Raw genomic sequence first — 18,081 nt, forward strand, 5'->3', positions numbered from 1 at the left:
CTTTTTTTTTAAGGGCCATAAAACTTCAAAAACATGATGAAAGCTATGAATCCCTTCCCTAGAAAAATGCTCATGAACATAAAATTTTGCTTACCCCATGCAAAAAACTCCTCCTGTAAGCTGAGAACTTTCCAGTTTGTGGAGGAAACAAGCTAGGCACAATTTCTGAATTAAGACAAAGTAGCTTCTCTTGGGCTTCCCTAAGGCCCAGCACTGGCTGTTTTCTTTTTCCCTGGTTCCTAACAGTTAGAAATTATTTGAACTAGCCTTTTTACAATCAACATGGTTTTCAGGACATACAGCCCTCTTGGTAATACAGTTCTGCTGAAGCATTCAAATGGGCTTGTCCTGCTCTTGCTTTGTCATTATCTTTTTGTGCTTTCTTCCCCGTCCTTCCACTCCAGAAGATGAGCAGTGCACATATCTGCATGCACACACATGTTCACGGCATTAACACTCAGGACTATTACAAAGACAGACATTTTTATATAACATACAGAAGTAACTGTCCCCACTCTGTCAGCAAAACAAAGCAAGTTGTCTTCCTCTCCTCCCACATCTAAGCTTGCTGTTGTTTTTTGTGTGACCTCTTTCCACCTTAATGGCTGTCTTTGAATGTTGGTCCTTAACTTTTCTTTGAATGAATAGGAAGAAAGGGGCACCTGGGTGGCTCAGCGGGTTAAGCCTCTGCCTTCAGCTCAGGTCATGATCTCAGGGATGGATCCTAGGATCCAGTCCCGCGCCGGGCTGTCTACTCAGTGGGGAGCCTGCTTCTCCCTCTCTCTCTACCTGCCTCTCTGCCTATTTGTGATCTCTGTCTGTCAAATAAATAAATAAAATCTTAAAAAAAATTAAAAAGAACAATCGAAGGGCACCAGGGTGGCTCAGTAGTTTAAGCTTCTGTCTTTGGCTGATCCTAGGATCCTAGGATGGATTTCCATGTTGGACTCTCTGTTCAGTGGGGAGCCTGCTGCTTCTTCTCCCTCTGCCTGCCACTCCCCCTGCCTGCTCTCTTTGTCTCTGTCAAATAAATAAATAAAATCTTTAAAAAAAAAAAAGACCAGTTGACTACATCATTTTTCAGTTCAAAAACCTTCAGAGACTCTCTGATTGCTACAGCATAACCAGACTCCTTATCATGGAAGTCTATGTCCACTATGAATTTACCTCAATTTACCTTTTCAGCCTCATTCCCACCCCCACTCCCCATGCACTATCTACCTAGACACACTGAACTTTGGTACAAAACAACTAGTACAGAACTCTGATGCCTTTTTCCTCATGTGATTTTCTTACATTGCTCACGTGAATCTTAATCCCAGTGCTACATAATTGGTGCTCAAATATTTGTCAAATCAACTGAGTGAATGAATACAATAGTGGGGAAGAAGCAGTTTAAAGATTAAAACTAATAGAAATGTAGGATAAAACTCAGAACATTATGACTTGAGCACTGGAATTAAACTCAGGATTATTGGGGTTTTACTCGGAATTTACAGAGCAGAATAGGATTGAATTTCTCTGCCAACATACATTGTGCATTGCAGTATCATTAGAGAAGGAAATGATATTATCAGTAAATAAGGTATGGTTAGATTTAAATACGAATTCATCTTATATCCAACTAGTTAGACACAAAGCAAAAACTACACTAAAGACAAAGCGCTAGTGTTTGATGGGCACAGAAATAATGAACTGTTGTTAATTTCCTAAGCATGAAGCACCTGGCATTTTAACTGCAGTTGAAACGGAGCAAGATTTTATCCCCAGGAGCACTAACAAGGTTTGTGAGAGGCCCATGAGAATCTCAGAGTGGAGATCTGAAAAGAGTCTCCATCCTTTTCATGCACTGCCCAGGGCTCTCACCTCTTTCAGCTCACCTCCCTCTTCAAGCCTCAAGCGCTGGTGTTTCCATGGCAGCCTTTTCTTTGACTCAGTCCAGCCCCCGCCCTTCCTTCCAGTAATCCAATCACCACCTATAAATCCTCTCGCTGGCATCCGGGGTCTCTTAGGCAACAATGTGTGGTCTCTTGATTGGTCAAGAGATTCGGAAAGGCTGGCTCCAAAATTGGGCACACGGATAAAATTTAAAAAGACGGAGCGCCAAGAGGGTGGGAGGGGCTGCAATCTCCCCATATAAAGCTGGGAGACTGATGTGTCCAATCCCGACACAAGCAGCATCGACAAGCACTCAAGACATATTAGTGTTCCAACTGAAGGCAACCTACTGAGCATGCCCAGTTATATTTCTCTGGTCATTCCGGGGCTTCGAAATGGGAACTCCACTTTTCCGGGTTTTAAGAGTGGCCAACAGGTAAAAGAGGGTAGGAGGAAAAAGAACTCGCTGCTGGTTCCACGAAAGAAGAGCACCTGCCACAGGAAGTGGAAGGACGTGGGAAAATTGCCCAACACACAAACTCACAAATCCGTCAGCATGAATTTCAACAGGAATTCAGGCTGGCTGACAGATACACCAGGGAACCAGCAGATGGCATGGCTTAATAAGAATAACCCCAAAGTTGGAAAATTTTACAGTCCGGTCTAATTTAATTAAATTTCCTAAGCACCCATCATGTAACACAAGAACTAAAACACAAGAACACAAGAATGAAAAAGATCTTATGAGAAAGATTGGAAAATGCAACGTGTAAATAACCAATATAAAGCCCACATTGATAACTTTTGTGATAGAACTATAAATACGTGCTGGAGAACAACCAAAAATTCAAAATTCCAGACGGAGCTGCTTCGGTAAATATAAAGCAGTTTCTATGGATAGCAGGTAACAACAACAAAACGACAAAACAAAAAAACCTACCAAACTCCCACCATCTTATGCTTCCTAAAATAGATAAAATATGCTCTCCTCCTACTTAAACAAATGTAAACCTATGCTTATATTGTTTTGTAGTTTTGAAATAGGCAGTGTTTGTGCATCTCCAACTTGAAAGAGAAGAGTGAAGCTCATAGAGATTGTTGCTTTCCTTGAGTTAACAAATGATCTGTAAGTGGCCAAACTGAAATTAGAACCTAGGTTGTCTGAATTCCAGCCTAGTGGTTTTTCCACATGATCAGGTTGTATGTAAATGAATAAACAAAGCCTTTGGTGGGGGAGGGGGCCTGGGAGAGGTAGTCAATGCAATACTAAATTACCATGTACAGTATTACCAGTAAACATTTATGGTTTCAAAACGGGTTCATCCAGAAAGAGACCAGTTTTAACAACATGCTATGTCTCTCTGTGAAGTTCCCACTCATTACAGACTTTCTATTGGTGGTTACAACATGGAGAAAGAGAGATGGGATAAAAGAAACCACCTCACTTTATCCCTGTTGAATTTGCATAATTTTATACTTGAAAATAAGCTTCCTGTCGGTTGTCCTCTCAGCCAGCACCCTCCCAGCGTCCGCTTGTCCAGCATCTCATCCGTCTAACTGCTGATGATCCCTTCCCCTCTGACCTGAAAGACAACAGTCAGGCTGTGTTCATAGTGAGCACACCAGGTCACTGAAGTCGGAAATACGTCAACATTCCTTCAAACATAAAGACAAATTTAAAGACTACATAAGAAACACCCTAGGATCCCACCAAAAATTTAAAAAACATTAACATTTTTGCTTCATGTGTGTGATTAACAGTCGAAGCCCCTTTTGTGCCCTTTACAGATCTCATTCCTCTCTTTGCCTGTGTAGAGGTAATCACTATCTACGCAACCGGTGTGTAGCCTACTTGTCCATTTTTCCTGCTTTTTATATATAAGCATTAACAATATGGCTAAGTGTTTTTAACATTTTTTTTTAAAGATTTTTATTTATTTATTTATTTGACAGAGAGAGATCACAAGTAGGCAGAGGCAGGCAGAGAGAGAGGAGGAAGCAGGCTCCCTGCGGAGCAGAGAGCCCGATGCGGGGCTCGATCCCAGGACCCTGAGATCATGACCTGAGCCGAAGGCAGCGGCTTAATCCACTGAGCCACCCAGGCGCCCCTGGCCAAGTGTTTTTAAAGAAACACCATAATTTATATATCTTGTAGTTCACTTTTTTCAGCGTTTTATTTCTGAGATTTAATCATGTCGATATATGCAGTGATCATTTCTCAATCACTCCCACCTTCTCATGTGAGCTATGATACGTCCTATACCTGACAGTTTTCGTGGGATGGTGTGCAAATTTCATAAAAATACACTAGCTGCACACCTCCAGAGGTTCTGCGGGTACAAGAAATCTGGAAATACATACAGCAAGCACACACAGATTTTCATATACACTATTTGCCTCCTCACTCACCCTCAGAAAAGGCAGTGTTAGCTCAACAGGACACATTGACTTGCTTAGAATCAGCTGAAGGATCAGTGCTACTTAAAACAAAAAAAATTGTTACTGCTCAAGTATTTATTAAGAAAATTGAAATGTCACTTCAGATCTCATTTATTATGCTTTTTCCCACAGCTCACCATCTGATGTTAAACTGTATTTGTGACTATCTAAGCTCAATACTCATTACTTATTTAACACTTATGGAGCACCTTTTAAAAATTGTGGTAAAATACACTTAACATAAAATTTTACCATTTTAACCATTGTTTAAGTGTACAGTTGAGTAGTGGTAAGTATATTCACGTTGTTGGGCAACAGGATCAGTATTACTTAAGACCATGGGCTATCGACAGAACAAAATGATGCCTATGACGTCTAGCTTGAAAAGGGAGGAAAAGGAAGAGAAAGAAAGGTAGGTACAATGTAGTAAAAGAACAGCCTTGCCTTTGAATGAATCCAGACTCCCGTTAAAAAGCTGTGTGACTGTGGGAAAATCACTCAACCTTTCTGAGCGTTCTTTTTTCTCGTCTGAAAAATGAGAGATTGGGTTTCAATGATCTTTAGGAATTCTTTCTGAAATGGTTTATGTAGAAGAAGAAAGGGTAAACATTTTCTACGGAGAAAAAGATGGGGGAATGCTAGCAACAACCACAAGGTCCACCTGTGCACTTAAGGTGTTGGCCACGCCGGTATAAACCGTTCCCAGTAAGGTCTCCAGTCTGCTCTGTTGTTTAAGCGTGAAGTTCTGCAACAGGCCGGATACCCAGTCCCATCTGCACCCAGTGCCACCCTCAACATCTGTAACCCTACTCCTGACACCTCCAATCCCCGAGTCCCTAGGTCAGCACACTCGTTCTCAGAACAGGTTTTGGTCGTCTTGCAGTAACAGCATCCCGGGCTCGGGTGATGAGAGTCGCCGCGCTTTCTCAGCAGGGCAGGGAGGGGTTTGCAAAGAGGACTGAGTGCATGTAAGAGAAACGATTCCAGAGTTCGAAAGACCGCCGCCACAGCATGACAGCGCAAGGCGTCACCCGACGGGGCAGAGAACAACCCGGTACAGGGTTGTTCAGCGGGACCTCTCAGCGGGGCCCAAAATGGGAGCGTGCAGCCGAGGGTGCGCAGCGCGCCTGCGTCGTGCGTGCGCGCGCGCGCGCGCTCCCTCCCCCGGCCGCGAGCCCCGGCGCTCCCGAAAGCTCGCGTTCGCTCTGAGGCGGCGCGCGCTGTTGGTCCTCGCTGGCTCCGTTTACCTTAGGGACCCGCGGCCGCCCCGGGCCGGCGCTGCAGCCCCCTTGGAGCCCGACCCCAAGGTGTGAGGTGAGCGACGAGGCGTGCGCTGCCGGGCTGGCTTGGCTGGGAAAGGGCCTGGGCAGTGTGGGGAATGAGGAGGTGCCGCCGCGGCTGCCCGCTCCTCTGCCTAACCCTGTGCTGAGGAGCCACCAGCAGCTCCGGCACCTCCTCCTCAGGGATCGTTATTCTCGTCGCGGCCAAAACAAAAGCCTTCGGCGCCAGGCTGTGGCGGGGGTCGGTGGGGCTCCTCGGGACCCACGGCGCGCCGAAGGGGTGCGGAGGAGCCGACTTTGGGGTGCGGGCTGAGATGGGCAGATGCCCGGGAGATTATTAACCCTCTGCATCCTAAGCCCGCGCTGGGCAACCTGTGCGAGTGTGGACCGCGGCTCCCTCTCCGCCACCCTCCGCCCAAACCCTGGGCGGAGGAGGGTGTCTGGGCTGGGCGCCCACTCCCTGGGTCGGCGCCGCGGGGGCTCGTGGCGCTCGCGGGAGAGTGGGTGGAGGACGCGGCGGCCGAGGGGTGTGGGGGGAGGAGGACAATACATCTAGGGCTCCGGCGCCCCGGGTGCTTGGGGCCGGCCCGAGACCCACGTTAGAATTGCCCCTTGCCTAGATGTTGTTTCAGCATTTGCCGACCTCCTATTTCCAGTGCCTAAAAGTTGTCCCCTCCATCCCATCAGTTTCCAAAGTCTGCACTGCCTCTCAGATGCCTCCCCCGCTGCCCTCTTTTATGCTAATGTGTATTTGCCGTGAGGGTACTGCTGGGTAATTAATAGACGGCCTCTCAAATGAAGGTGCTGTAAAAGCATTTCAGGACATTTTAACATCTTCCCAGAAGCTCGTTAAATCTTAGGAGTCTTGGAGTTAGGTGCTCCTCTGTAGGAGAAAGAGGGCTTCCCCCCCCTTCTCTCTTTTTCTTTTTCTTTCTTTCTTTCTTCCTTTCTTTTTAAATTAAATAACAAAAGCGCGTGCCATTAATTTAGGTGTGGGATAGATGTGAAGTTGAAAAATATCTACTCAATAAAACAGGTCCAATTTTTTGCCCAGAATTAAAATGACATTTTGAATTTTGGTTTTCTTCCAAATTTGGGCAGATGCAGCAGCAGACCAGACCCAACACCTGTAAAAATGACTGCTGTATAAAAGTATCCAAACAAAATCTTATTTTATAAAAGTGGTTTTGATAGACTGTAATGTTTATTTACAGGAACTGGGTTACTTTGCAAAGCCAATACTGCAAAATCAAGGAAACAAAGACCTGACTGACATGAGGGATGTTACCTCCCTCTTCAGCCTTTTAGTCTTCAGTGGTGTGCTGACAGTGTGAGGAATAGATAAATTCTTAGTTCTGTTGTTAAGAAGCAAGATACTGCTTCACATCCATACTTTTAAGCAAATCAATGCTATCTTCTTGGGGGGGGTGCGATGGGAGAGACGAGGTTATTTAAATGAACTACCAAGCCACAACATAAGGGTAAAAAGATTCAGAGTTAGGAAAAGTAGAAAAGAGTTGTGAAAGCTTAATGGGTGGGCTTGAAGGGATGGAGTTGAAGATAAAATGTAATTCCCTCTCTAGCTGTCTCTCTCTCTGTCAATTAAATAAAATCTTAAAAAAAAAAAAAAAAGATGCACCCGTTCTCTTACCCTCTTGCCTTTTATTTAGTAAAATAACGTGTTCCTCCTCTACCCACCAAATGTTTTGAAACTATCAAGAGAATAAAACTTAACCATCCTACCTTCTCTTTCTTAATATTTTTTTTTAAATCTCATCCACTTACTAATATTCTCTACCTTTTCACCTCTCCTAAATCTATAACAGCGTCCATTAATAGTAGAAGAAATGACTGTTGGCCTCTTTCATTCTTTTCCTCATCTTAGTACTATATTCTTTTGAGATTTATTTTGTGCTTTGAATATTAGGTAGATTTCTTTGGGAGTTCCATGATTGAGATATTTGAAGTAGGGAAGGTTGAGAGGAATTTAATAAAGTGCACATTCTTCCTTTGTATCGTACAGTGTGGAAGGCTTTGTCATTGGGAAAGGAAAAAGGAGTTTTTAACTCATAGTAAGTCCTCTGTTTCCCATTTCAGGAAAAACTCTACCTGTCTTAAATTTCATATTAGTTTGTTAGTAAAACTATAAGATTGTATACTCAAAAGTAATTCTGAGCATATTAGTTTGATGATGTTAGGCTTCACTTACTCTATTTTCTTTAGGAAACGTGGTAGCAAACAGTTCTTACATCTTTATCTTTCACAGAAGAGAGTGGTGGTTGGCCTCATGGTGTTTTGTTTTGTTTTTTTAACTCCTAAAACTCTATAACTATGGCTGCTTAAAGCTGTAGATTCCCATGAAAAGACCAATAATGCAAATAAAAAGAGTGATTTGGTAAATGTCTGTTGAAAAAATTATTCAATAAAGATTTGAGGAAAGAGTAAGAACTCTTCACTGGCTAGGGAGGAGTTTTAACTGATGATTGCATCAAAGTGCTTTTCACTTCATTTTGCTAAGAACTATTGACACTTCTGGTGGATCCAAGGAATGAAGTATATAACAAGGCTAGTGAGCTCAAAACAACAACAACAACAACAAAATCCTGATTTCCAAATTTTATCTCTCTGAAATAATTTTACAGTCAAAGCATACAAACTATACAAACCTTGCTAAGGGAAAAATTCGGGCTCGATGTTAGGGGATTTTCTGATGAGTAGATCTTTTTTTTTTAAAGATTTTATTAATTTATTTGACAGAGAGAGATCACAAGTGGGCAGAGAGACAGGCAGAGAGAGAGGGAAGCAGGCTCCCCGCTGAGCAGAGAGCCCAATGCAGGGCTTGATCCCAGGACCTTGAGATCATGACCTGAGCCGAAGGCAGAGGCTTAACCCACTGAGCAGATGACGCCTAACCCAGGCACCCCCTGATGAGTAGATCTTAATTGGAAAGGGAAAACTGGGCTGGAATTTCAATCCAATTTTCTTTTTTTTTTTTTTTTAAGTTCAGAATCTGGCCATCTTTGAACTTTCCATTTTGGTGTTTTGAAGATTTTGTTTTTTAAAGTAATCCCTACATCCAGTGAGGGGCTCAAACTCACAATGCCCAGCACAAACTAAGAGTTACGTGCTCCACCCAATGAACCACTCAGATAACCAATTAACTTTCCATTTTTGTTTCACGTTAGTTTTAAAAGATCTTCTGGTTTCTTTAGTCTTAAAAGTAATTTTTAATTTGTAAAATGAGATGGATTTTGATGCCTATCATTCATTTTAATTTGACCCTAGATGTGTTTGTTTTTCCTTTTCTTTTTTATAAGCCATATCATCACTCAGCACATTGGATGATTAGGTTATTTGTGGTAATAGGTAGATGCCCAGATGGACTTTAAAAATTAGACAGATGACATAGAGCAGAAAGAGACCCTCATTCAGATATTAATAGGAATCTAGGCCCTATGAATTAAATATGAAGCTATATAAACTTAGCAACCAGGAAACAAAATTTTGAGAATAAATGCATTTTGTATGTAATAAGATGTGGAAAACAAAAGGCCAGAGAACATGTGGATTTTAGGAAAAGGAAAGTGACACTTAGAAGAGTGACTATGCTCTGAGTGTATATTTTGTTTCTCTTATAATACAGTATTTTCCCTTAGAGGAGAAATTTCATTATTTAGAGGTAGTCATTGCTAGTCCTTGCGGTGCATTCTTGGAAAACTGAAAGAAGACAAAGAATATCGCCCCTGTTCCGGCTGTAGCCATTGTGTGTGAGGCAGCCTTCAGATAGTATTTCTGAGTTTGAAATGCAAAATGTTGTTCATAAGTTGTCAAGAAAATTAAATCTAAACCAAGAATGATGAAATGGATCATTTTGTGTACAAAAAGTATGAATTGGAATAGAATTACTGAACCTAATCTTTTGCAGGACCCTCTTGACAGCCCAGGACCTACTTTGTCAGTCTTTCTTCAGGATTCAGCCTGCTTTCCCCTTCACAGTTGCCACCTCCTGCTTTTCCCACCTAAGTGCTTTGGGTCTGATTTTGCAGCTAGCCTGGAAAAACAGTCTTCCGAGATTGAATCTCCTACCCCTTTATTGCTGTTGTTCGGGACAAATACTCAACTTATTTTATTTTAAGGGCTTTTACAATTTAACTGGTAATTAGGGAGTATCAGATTCCTAATATTATACATTTATAAAAATTAGATGTATCTAGTCCTTTTGTTTTCTGATGGAATGATAATCAGGCAACTTAGTTTTCCATGTATCTTACATTATGGAGAAGTGAGTGTGCCTCTCCTCCCACTAGTAGGGTATGAATAGCTGTTGCCATGTCACTCACTTTTTGATGGCCCCTGGCCCCTGAAGCTGTTTGCTCCAGTTATGTTCACTCAGCAGGTCCCTTTATTTATCTGAGATACTGCAGATTCTACTAGTAAACAGTATAATATCAGTAAGGATGTCAAAATGACGGTTAAGCTTTGTTTAATGAGTTGGTATATTTTGGCAGGACCTCATTGGGTCCAGGATTTTCTCTATTTCCTGCAGATCTGGAACTTCAACTTACAGCTTTTGTATAGATGACTCTACCTTAGGAAAAATGACTTTTTGCTACCTACACAGTCCTCTCATCTCATTGCTGAGATCTCAGTATCTCATTGTTATTGAAGAGCAATTTGGAATGCATACCAAAAGTTCTTTTAAAATGTGCATAGTTTGATTCAGCTGATCAGTGATCTGATTTTTTTCAGTACTGAAAATCAGTTTTTACTCAAACTAAATTGATCATCACTTTTTGGCTTTCCTTACTACCTGCACTAGGGCATTAGAGTATCCCTTTGCTTGTACCTTAATTAGTAGCCAATAAATCAGTGATTCAACTAGTATTTATTCTTGTTAGCTAGTCAGCACACATTGGGAGGTTTAGCAGAGTTAATTATTCCATATACAGAATAATGTTCCATAGGTTCTTTTATTAAATCTCAGAGCATTTATAATATATTTAAGCAATTGAAATGGTTTTATTCTGTGCATATATATATTTTTTAAGATTTTATTTATTTATTTGACAGAGAGAGATCACAAGCAGGCAGAGAAGCAGGCAGAGAGAGAGAGAGAGAGAGAGGGAAGCAGGCTCCCTGCCTAGCAGAGAGCCCGATGCGGGACTCGATCCCAGGACCCTGAGATCATGACCTGAGCCGAAGGCAGTGGCTTAATCCACTGAGCCACCCAGGCGCTCCATCTGTGCATATATTTTTTGACTAAAATAGGAAATGTATGCTGTTTAGAAAATTGTTTTAATTTCATTTTTTACTTAGTGTATTGTTACTGACTATGTAATATTCCACCATATGGTTATACCATAGTGTGTGTTTTTTTGCTTTTTGTTTTTGTTTTTTTTTTAATTATTTTTATTAACATATAATGCATTATTAGCCCCAGGGGTACAGGTCTGTGAATCATCAGGCTTACACATTTCACAGCACTCACCATAGCACATCCCCTCCCCAGTGTCCATAACCCAACCACCCTCTCCCTACCCTCCCACCCCCCAGCAACCCTCAGTTTGTTTTGCGAGATTAAGAGTCTCTTATAGTTTGTCTCCCTCCCAATCCTATCTTGTTTCATTATTTCCTTCCCTACTTTTTTTTAAATGAGTCCCTTATTGGTAGACTTAGGTTATTTCTAGTTTTTTATTCTATAAAGTGTTACTCTCATTTTGATTATGCATCATGTGTACTTGTGTGTTTATATAGAATAAATTATAGATTTGTTGCATCAAATTGTGCACATTTTAAGGGCTTTTGAGGTAAGTAGCCATTTTTAAAATACCAGCTGTAAACCAGTTGTTGGAATGTTGAAAATGTTCTCTTTTCTGCATCCTCTCCCCTACTATGTTCTTTCATTTGTTATTTCCGCCTGTCTGGCAAAAATGTTCTCTCATATTTGCATTTTTTTCATTATTAGTAAAGTCGAATATTTATGTGTGTTTGTTGGTTATTTGTTGTTCATTCGTAAATTTATCTCCTTTTCCTATTTTTCTATTAAAGTGTTATTTTTTATCTGCTTTTACTTTTTAAATTTGTTTTAGTTATTACTTTTGCTAAGCATATCATATTTAAATACACCTATTCTTTTTAAATTACTTGGTTTTAGGGTAGAATTTCTCAAAACGTGACTTACGGACCATTTGTAACAGTACCTGAGGTGACTGTTAGAATGTAGTTCATTCTCCAGAGATTCAAATTTCTTAGACTTTTAAGGGGATCCATGAATCTACCACTACACATTAAAATTAGATAGCCTCTCATTTGGAGGAAGTATATTGTTTTAAGGTTTTTACTGCCTTATTTTCTTTTTGTCTTACTGAATTCACTTTTTATTTCAATAATCATAAACTACAGTCTTAAAATACTAAGATTTTCATCCTACTCCAGCCTAACAATAGATTTTCCAGAAGTGTTTTGATATATGGTAATTTGGGTGTTGAAGTACATAAAGGAAACTTATAAGACAGTGGGAAGCTTCACTTGTATAGGAGGAAAAGGACTAATTTAAAGTAAAGTAGGGAGAAGTATAAGGGGGTGTCATCTAGTTTTTTTTTTTTTTTTTTTAAATATTTATTTGACAGAGAGAAATCACAACTAGGCAGAGAGGCAGGCAGAGAGAGAGGAGGAAGCAGGCTCCCTGCTGAGCAGAGAGCCCGATGCGGGGCTCTATCCCAGGACCCTGGAATCATGACCTGAGCTGAAGGCAGAGGCTTTAATCCACTGAGCCACCCAGGCGCCCCTGTTTTTTTTTTTTTTTTAATCATGAAAAAACTGTATTTAGATTTAGCCAGCTGGACTCAGTTTAGATGATCCCAATTTTGTTGGCAACATCCAAAGCATCATAGTCAGGGGCCAGTCGAACGTATGCCTTCTTCTCTCCATCAGGCCTGATTAAGGTGTTGACCTTGGCTACATCAATGTCATAGAGCTTCTTCACAGCCTGTTTGATCTGGTGCTTGTTGGCCTTGACATCCACAATGAACAGAAGTGTGTTGTTGTCTTCTATTTTCTTCATGGCTGACTCAGTAGTCAGGGGGAACTTGATTATGGCATAGTGATCAAGCTTGTTTCTCCTGGGGGCGCTCTTTCGAGGGTATTTGGGCTGCCTTCGGAGACGCAGAGTCTTGGGTCCTCGGAATGTAGGTGATGTGCGGATCTTCTTTTTTTTTGTGACTGTGGACGCCTTTCAGCACTCCTTTCTTGGCCTTCAAAGCCTTTGCTTTGGCTTTGGCTTTGGGAGGGGCAAGGGCTTCCTTCTTAGCTTTCGGCGCCATCTTCGTAAAAGGGATCGGGTGTCATCTAGTTTTAAAAACCCAATGAGATATTTCTCATTCCTTCTTTTATATGGTAGTCTTTGAACCATAAATTTGAAACCCCTGTTTGAAAAATTAGTCTAATGGCACCTGGGTAGCTCAGTCAGGTAAGCATCTGCTTTCGGCTCAGGACATTATCTCAGCGTCCTGGCATCAAGCCCCACATTGGGCTCCCTGCTCAGCAGGGAGCCTGCTTCTCCCTTTCCCTCCCCACCCCCTGCTTGTGCACTCTCTCTCTCTGTGTCAAATAGATAAATTAAATCTTTAAAAAAAAAAAATTATCAAAAAAGGAGCAATGTTCTCTTTAGGTTTTTTTTTTTTTTTTTTTAAGTTGCAAGCAGATAACATGCTGCCTAAGCAATAAACTACAAAGACTGAACTTACATGGCTATTTTAATACTGTAACCAAGTAAAGCTTTCAGTAGTTATTTGACACATATTTAATGATATGCATAATTGTTACTGTGTTGCACGTAATTAAGCTTAAATATAAACGACTGTGTTTACTACCAGTTTTCTATAACCAGACCTCACATTTCTTGGGCCAGCTTGAAGGAGGAAAAAAATATGGCAGGCCAAAAAGCTGTCGCAAAGATCTCTGACTTAGAGATTTTGCATAGAGAATAGTCATTTGGGGCAGGGATTGCTCATAACTTTAGTGTTCCTAATTCTGTTTTTTAGTATTCCCAATTCCTAGACTTTCCTCTTCCCTTCCACCACTCAATACCCTGTACTAGAGGAAGAAATTGGAAAGATTCAAACTGCTTTATTTTCTCCAAATAGTTTTTTCTGGTTAGTAACTAAAGCTTGGGATGCAGCAGTCCCAAGCATTGATAGTGAACAAAGAACAGTTTCTTTCCCTGCTTCACTGAAAGGAGTCCAGGTCTCAAAGTCTAAGCTGTCATGGGCTTTAGTATTTAAGTTGTAGTATTAACTTGGGTCTCTGAGAGTTTGTGAATCTGAACTCATGTTTTTCGAGTATAGGCTCTTCACAACAAACACAGAAATAACCAATGTATATAAAACAAAATGAAATTTAACATCATTATTAGCCAAATGAAAGTATCATAACTTAGTAAATGCTTTTTCCTACCAGACCTACCTTTCATTCTGCCCACACCCTCTCAGCCCCAAATAAGATAGGTATTCTTGCCCCTGGAAAAGTAGGGGCAAGTCAGAAGAATCTAAAGCTTAGTGAAAACTGTAACTGGGAATCATTCCTATTCTTGCTGTGATTTTTTTGGGGGGGGGGTGTTTTTTATTCTCTGCAGCCTGCCTATACAATGAAACATTTGTTAGTCGAATATTTCTACATCTATGATACTGCTTTTGCACTATCTAAAAAGATGATATAATGTTGGGAAATTTTCTTGATTGTACTTTTAGAACCTTCTGTTTGCCAGTTCAGTATTGGTTGATGGAGATCGCCCTTGTATAAGTGTAATTTAGTAATAAAATTACCTAATGTTTGGTGCTACTTTACCATTTTATAAAGTACTTTTACATATATTATGTCATAATTCACTCACATATCATCCTTATCAGAGAGAGAGAGAGTATTTTCAGGAAGAAAAATTCTGAGTTCAGAGAAGTTAAATGATATGTTTATACTTACACAGCTAGTAAGGGACTTGAGTTCGTATATTTCAATTTATGTATATTTCACAGATGCCTTCTGCTGAGTCAGTTAATGTGAAAATGCACTATTAATGATTAAAACAGATATAAATTTTAAATTTAATAATTTTGGTTATAAATATGGCAGATATTTAAAAATTTTATTTATTTGTCTAAGTATGGCAGATATTTAAATTTATGACAACAGCATAAACTTTTCAGAATGGATCAATTATAGCTTGTGACAAAGGAAAAACTGCCATTCTAGATAAGAAATTAAACTATATGTTATATAAACAATTGAAGGAAGAAATTTTGCCTTTAAATTCTGGTTAAGGATTGTTTTAGTATATCTATAGCATCAATGATAAGGTAGAAAAAATATACCAGTTCTCTGAAATACCCATGTATTTAATCTGTGAGGTCGGTGTGATTGATATCTCTCATCAAAGATTGTTTTCTTTATTTCTCTCTCCCATAGTTCGTTGTTGGTGTACGGAAACACAACTGACTTTCGTGTATTGATTTTGTCTCCTGCAACTTTACTGAGCTCATTGAAGACTTTAATATCAAGTCTACAGTATTTTGAGAGAAAATTACTATTATCTCTCATTAAAAAAAATACTTCTCAGATATTTCAATCAAAGGAAGAAATAGCTCTTCTCCTACGATGGAATCTGTTGTTTGGGAATGTGGTTGATCAACTTGATATGTTGGCCAAATGTGCCCTATGTAATAAAATGAAAAGAAGAGACAAGATGATGTCATTTTCCTGTATTGTGAAACCAAAAACAAATGCCTTTTGTGAGACCAAGCTAACAAACCTCTGACAGTGCAAAGAGTATTTAACTGTTTGAAGAACTTAACAGTAAGATATAGAAGAAATACTTTCAAGCTGAGACCTGCAGGTATATAAAGATCTAAAATCCTTATTGAGTAGGCCTGATCAACCAAATCTCATTCAGATCCAAGAAGGATGGCTATGAGTCGAATCGTCTTCTACTTTTGGCCCTTGACTATGTTTGTGGGACATATAGGTGGGCACAGTTTGTTTTCTTGTGAACCCATTACTTTGAGGATGTGCCAAGATTTGCCTTATAATACTACCTTCATGCCTAATCTTCTGAATCACTATGACCAACAGACAGCAGCTTTAGCAATGGAGGTAAGACTTGATCGATTATTTGACATATCTTAGTGATTCTTATATTATCTTATTAACTAATCTAATGAATGTGTCTGACAAAAAAAACAGAAGAATGTTATTTTTAACTATATCTTGTACATTAAGAAGTTACATATTTAGATTTAACTCTAATAGATTGAGGAATTCATGTTTGGGGAATGTTACTCTTGACCTATTTTTTGATATGCTTTTATAAAGAAATATGAAACACCGGAACATGGGAGATAATAGCCATTCAGAAGTTTAAAACTGTCCGGCTATGATATGATTACATTTTTTCTGTTTGGCTGATAATAAAACCTCAGATAAAGAGTAGAATATAATAATAGTCACAGTTCAGCCCTTATGTATTGACAGTAATGTGATCTTGTAAAGTAAGTTCTTTGTTCAGCCTTTAGGCTGGGGGTTTATGGTATTTGAATATTCTTAAAATTAAAAAAAATTTTTTTGGCTTTACCATCACATCAATTTAAGAATTAAAACTCCTGGTGAACAAAAAAGGTTTGGTTGTATAAATTTTCTGCCCTTGACCTCTCCCAACTTTGCAAAAATGTGTTGCCTTACCTGAATTTTTCTAATGGTAATTCTTCAGGTAACTTTTTAATGATTTTACTTTAGAAACTATGACAAATGAATGGCTATAGTGAACAATAGGTTTAAGTAAGTATGCATGCATTTCTATAGAGGTTTTAGAATTGTGAACAAGGATAATATGTTTACCAGATAGGAGCTAGGAGGCAGCAGGTGGTGGCAATAGGAAGCATAGGCTTTGGAGTTATACAAACCTGGATTTGAATTCTAGCTTTACCACTTTCTAGCTTTATTACTTTGGGCAAGTTATGTGAACTTTCTTACCATAGTTTCTTTGCTTGTAAAGTGGAGCTAATAATTATACAGATAATGTTTTATAGTTTAGTCTGTAATCTGTTGTTACAGTGCTTTCAGCACATTGAAGCCTACATGTTTTAGAATGCTTCATTTTATGGCAAAACCCAAAGATTCATTACTTCCAAGTTAACTAACGTAAATGTGTATGGGAAAATTTGTAGAAAGATGATTATAGATTTTGAAATGTGAAAGGCATCTTATATATTCCAGACCGCTGTAGCAGTTGAACAAAACATTTTCTGTTCTTCTAACTATATAAGGTTTAACTGGTAAAGAGAGATTTGGTATAGACTATCAGATTAGGATTACAAAAATGGGTATTGGTTTAATACATTAATTTGGTTCTGGACTTAGTAGTCCTCACTGTGTATTAAACCCATCAGTTCTCTTACGAAACAATTGAAGTAGGAATGCCTTTGTTTTTAGTATCATTATGTCAGTATAACTCCTTTAGTACGCAAATAGGGTACTAAGAAGCAAGTTATCAAGATATTTGAACTGATTTGGGTTCTTTTATCTCTGCTTTGTAGTAGCTTTGAATTTTGAGCAAGTCACTTAACAAGTTCCTTAGCCTTGGTTTCATTTGTGAAAAGGCAGTACATAACAAAAAACCTCAAAGGCTTGTTAGGATTAAACTTATGAAGTAGCTAGCAAAGTGTATGGCACACAGTAGGTTAACTTCAGATGATTCTATTCCAAATACCATTTCTAAATGATCCTAAAGAGAAAGTACTAGAAAGATAACGTATTTGTTCCAAGTGAACTTGCATCCCTAGGTGTACGCTCTTGGGACATTCAAAATAATGGCATAGTAAGCTTTTACTACCCTCCTCTCAGAGTTGCATGTGTAGTCTAGATCTTTTATTGGCAATAAGGTTGCTTCTGTTTAAATTCCACACATTAGGAGAGAACACCTAGGTGGGCAATATTTTCTAAGAGAAAGCTCTAGTTCTTTAAGTAAACAATGCTGCAGATAATCATTTGTTGCATGGTTGTCATATCAAGACACTGATGCCACTGACAGAATTGTCAGACAGTTTGAGTATAAAGTTTCTGTAATAGCAAAGGGCATGGAAACTTAGCAGTTTCCATCCTTCCAGATAGAAGTAAGGAAACAAGGACATGGAAACTTCCAGATGGAAGTAAGGATTCTTGGGTCCTTACAAGGACTTGAATCTGCTGATGACACCCTCTATCTCTGATCTTAGAGTGTATCTGTCAACTTTTACCAGGAGCAAGTAGTTGGAGCAAATAATTGAAGAACATTTTTGAGTGTTCACTGTGGGACAGGGTGAGTTGAAAGATAGTTTCTTAGGGCTAGCATCGTTCTGCTTTCCCATGTTTCAAGTCTGCTTTGGGTTCATTCCTGTACTGATCTGGTGAATCATAAGTGCCTGGAAGAGAATAGTACATGATAGTGAGCTAGGATACC

At 39.5% G+C, this 18,081-nt stretch overlaps 2 protein-coding genes and 1 pseudogene across 7 annotated transcripts in view; 1 reads left to right on the plus strand and 2 right to left on the minus strand.

The window, feature by feature from the left end:
- Positions 1–2,071, minus strand: part of FBXO16 (F-box protein 16) — a 52,769-nt gene extending 50,698 nt beyond the window's left edge. For 5 of the 6 annotated variants that reach the window (XM_045998591.1, XM_045998587.1, XM_045998585.1 and 2 more), the window contains exon 1: positions 1,867–2,071. The gene's annotated coding sequence lies outside the window, so the exon portion shown is untranslated. The remainder of the gene's footprint in view (positions 1–1,866) is intronic. The other variant, XM_045998586.1, reaches the window with a different exon arrangement.
- Positions 2,072–5,495: 3,424 nt separating this feature from the next.
- Positions 5,496–18,081, plus strand: part of FZD3 (frizzled class receptor 3) — a 101,029-nt gene continuing 88,443 nt past the window's right edge. Inside the window, exons 1-2 of the mRNA XM_045998222.1 lie at positions 5,496–5,631; positions 15,057–15,740. Coding sequence (XP_045854178.1) covers positions 15,552–15,740 — 189 coding nt within the window. The 5' untranslated portion in view covers positions 5,496–5,631; positions 15,057–15,551. The remainder of the gene's footprint in view (positions 5,632–15,056; positions 15,741–18,081) is intronic.
- On the minus strand, positions 12,448–12,919 carry LOC123937405 (annotated as a pseudogene).

This window comes from Meles meles, chromosome 2, assembly GCF_922984935.1.
Source record: "Meles meles chromosome 2, mMelMel3.1 paternal haplotype, whole genome shotgun sequence".
In the NCBI taxonomy this organism is placed as follows: Eukaryota; Metazoa; Chordata; class Mammalia; order Carnivora; family Mustelidae; genus Meles; species Meles meles.